The 3,497-nt window shown below is 49.9% G+C and overlaps 1 protein-coding gene across 1 annotated transcript; it reads right to left on the bottom strand.

Moving 5' to 3' along the window:
- Window positions 1–154: 154 nt before the first annotated feature.
- On the bottom strand, window positions 155–3,257 carry SPP1 (secreted phosphoprotein 1). Its single transcript, XM_003205565.4, has 7 exons — window positions 3,119–3,257; window positions 2,439–2,505; window positions 2,284–2,334; window positions 1,950–2,054; window positions 1,773–1,817; window positions 1,217–1,450; window positions 155–716 (listed from the first exon to the last, which is right to left on the bottom strand). Exons 2-7 carry the CDS (start codon window positions 2,490–2,492, stop codon window positions 414–416), a joined length of 792 nt encoding a protein of 263 aa, XP_003205613.1. The 5' UTR covers window positions 2,493–2,505; window positions 3,119–3,257; the 3' UTR covers window positions 155–413.
- Between the last annotated feature and the right edge of the window lie 240 nt (window positions 3,258–3,497).

A 3,497-nucleotide genomic window follows, 5' to 3' on the forward strand; every position in this document is an offset into this window, starting at 1 on the left:
GTCGGGCCGCCCTGCTGCTTCCCGCCCCTTCCCCCTCCTCGGGGCCGTCCCACTGGAAAAGTGTTTTTGGGGTGGAAGCATGGGGAAGGGCTGAGTTTTGTACCCGATGCAGGGAGGAAAGGGGTAAAAGCTTACACAGCTCACACAAAGCCCAGAGGTTTTTGTGGTTTTTATTTCAATCCGGTTACAAAATATACACAGGAGCAGCGGGACGCGCAGCATCCCCGCGGGCAGCGCTCGCCCCGTCTCGGTACGGCTCAATGGCACAGCAGTGCCTCGACCAAAGCACGGCCACACGCTCTACATTTACAAACACACACCGCTATGGTTCTCCTCCCTCCCCACAGCCCTGCGCTTGCACAGAAATTATCTCCCCCCCCGAAAAAAAAGAAGCAGCAATGCACAGACTCCCCTTAACGGGTGACCTCATTGTTTTCAATGCTGTGCCGATCTTCGGCATCCTCAGCGCTCTCTAGCGTCTGGTTGCTGGTGTCGACGGCAGGCACGCTGCCCTGGCTCTCCCTGCTGTCCACCCCAGCACTGGCCTTGCTGTCACCTCCGTCCACCTCAGGGCTGTCAAACCTTGGCCGGCTGTCGTTCTCTACGCTCTGATGTTGGGTCAGCTCACGGCTGTCCTGTTCGCGGCTCTCCTTGGGCCACCAGAGGCCGGCTAGCTGGCTGCCCCCAGCCTCCGCGGTGGCATCGTCTTCAATGAGCTGCATTGCACAAAGTGGAAATGGAGAGCATCAGCAGCTGAACGTGAGCCAGCAGTGTGCCCAGGTGGCCAAGAAGGCCAACACCACCCTGGCTTGTGTCAGAAATCGTGCAATCAGCAGGAGCAGGGAGGAGATTGTCCCTCTGAACTCAGCTCTGGTGAGGCCACATCTTAAGTACCGTGTTCAGTTTTGGGCCTCTCACTACAAGACATCAAGACCCTGAAGCGTGTTCAGAGAAGGACAGGGGAGCAGCTGAGGGAACTGGGGTGGATCAGTCTGAAGAAGAGGAGGCTCAGGGGAGACCTTACAGTTCTCTACAACTGCCTGAAAGGAGGTTGCGGTGAGGTGGGAATTGGTCTCTTTTCCCACATAACAGCAATAGAATGAGAGGCTTGGTGATCTTAGAGGTCCTATCTCATTCTTAATGGTACCATGATAAACTGTTCCCATCCTCATCACACTTCCCAGTAACCCAGGTGCTGCTGCACAGCCCTGCTCACCTTCCTGGCAGTTTTGCGGAGCTTGCTCGCCTTCACCATGTGGGCTTTGGCCCTGAAGCCATATGCCACACTGTCACCCCGGCCTGCATTGTCCCCACGGTTGAAAGGTGTCACGGGTGCCTCTGTTGGGAAGTCTGTGACGACTTCATCAGACTCATCAGTGTCATTGGAATCATTGTCATCATCATTGTCATCCACGGCCTCTTGGCTCTTGCTTGGAATGTCAGGAAAGTCCTGGAAAGCATTTAGCATGCATTAGGCAAATTTATGTATTCAAGGCATTTCCCTGTTCATTGCAGAGGTTTTGGACCAGATGGCCTTTAAAAATCCTTTCCAACTCAAAAGGTTCAGTGATTCTATGAGGTGTGCTGAGAGGTGTACCTCTGGTAACCGAGTGTTTAGGTGCTGCTGCAAACTTAAGTTCATAAATTGCTCTCAGTCAGCCTCATCCTGCCCAAAACCTTGCATTATTTATGAAGAGGTGTTACTACAAGAGCTGCATTTGGGTGAGGAAAGTGAGTACTTCTATGCGCTGGCTGCCATCCAGAAGACTTACCGGCTGTTCTGGGACATCAGCATTTTCTTCTGAAGAGTAATGAGTCTGAAAGTAACAGAAAGCTCACTGTTAGCACACACAGTAGAGCCGAGAAACAAGCTTGCTGTTCTTCAAGCCCTCGATACTAAATCTTGGCACTGGGACATGTCATGCTTTCTCCCCATAAGCTGGCTGTACCTGCTGAAGTGAAGCCAGGTCATTCCGTGTCTGCTGCAGGTGCTCCTGAGACTGAGAATCCACATGATCCTGGTGGTACCTGTGTGCGTGATGGCTCCTGGGGTCCTGCAGGAGAAGGAGGGAAGTTTTAATGCCCAGAGAAGCACAGCAGAGCTGATGGCATCATGCCTCCTTAGATGGCACAGGTGTGGTAGAGCAGCACAGGATGCATCCTCATCCATTCACTGCCACAGGGAGAGGACTAGGAATAAGGCACCATATCCCAAATGAACATTAGACGTAAGAACTACTTTATTAAAGACAACAGGCAGAATGTTAACAAAAAAGAGCTTACGTATTTTTCTTCAGAGCTGGCAGAAATAGCATGCTGCTTGGATTTGCTCACCTTGAAGGGAGGAAAGAGAAAAAGCATTTGTAAGCATTCATTTATTGCTAACATGCCCAGAAAACATGCATGTGACTGCTAATGCACATTTAGGATTTACTCACTGGCCATGCAGCAGCAATGCTGATAAAACATAAGCAAAGAAGTGCCAGCTTCATTGTGATGTTTTACCTGGAAAACAGGTTGGAACAGGGAGTCAGCAAGTCAAATACCCCAAAAAACACCCCAGGGCTTTCCTTTCTCCTGTTTTTGCTGTGCCAAGAACAGTTTTCTGACAAGGATTCAGCCTGCCCATGGCAAAGTCATTCCCCCATCCTCAAAGCTAACTGGCTTTATGATGCTTAGAAACTGAACAACAGCAAGAATTCCAACTCAGGTTTGTTTTTCAGTTACTCTAAAACTACTTTTCAGAATTATTAACTAGAATGGCTGTAAATTAAGTTTACATGCACATTTATGGCCAGACCTTCACTTCACCCTGCAGGCGTTTGACCACAATAACCTATGTTTCCAAGCAAGAGTCAAAGATCTGCTCACATTGCAGAGAGAAGCCTTCAGGGCTTTCAGTGACCTCCTGACATCCATCAGCACACAAACGTAAAGCTATTTTAATAACCACACCTGGCATCACTTAAGAAAACACCTTCCTCCTAAAAGCAGAACTACTTCCATAGAAAAGCATCAAATATTCATCCCCAGTAATGCAGCTTTGCCGCCCAATGCCTCTTGGGCAAAAACTATGTTCGTAATGGCACACAGCATATCAAAAAGCAAAAAAAATTACCTTTCTTGTGCTGGAGAAGACAGCTGTTCAAAGGGGCTCCGGCAATCCCAGCAGCAGCTCCTACTGTGGGCTGAGTGAGGCTCTGGCTTTCTCCCCTTGTCCCTGACTGCCTGGCATCTGCACCCGTGGGGAATTTAAACCCTGTCCCAGGGAGCAGCCACCAATCCCTGTGCAGCGGAACAAGCTGAGGTCATGAGGCTGTTGGCCACCATCCTGCCCACGTTCTCATCCACTTCCTCTTTGGCTTTGTGGCTTCTGAAGCAAACAAAAGCTACTCTATGGTTAAAACATTACTTATGGGCAAGATCATTAACCAGCAGGTCTGCTGAATGCACAGCTGTTGGTATTGTGTAGGAGGACTTTGGGGCACATCCGTCCT

The sequence above is a fragment of the Meleagris gallopavo genome, chromosome 4 (assembly GCF_000146605.3).
Source record: "Meleagris gallopavo isolate NT-WF06-2002-E0010 breed Aviagen turkey brand Nicholas breeding stock chromosome 4, Turkey_5.1, whole genome shotgun sequence".
NCBI lineage: Eukaryota > Metazoa > Chordata > Aves > Galliformes > Phasianidae > Meleagris > Meleagris gallopavo.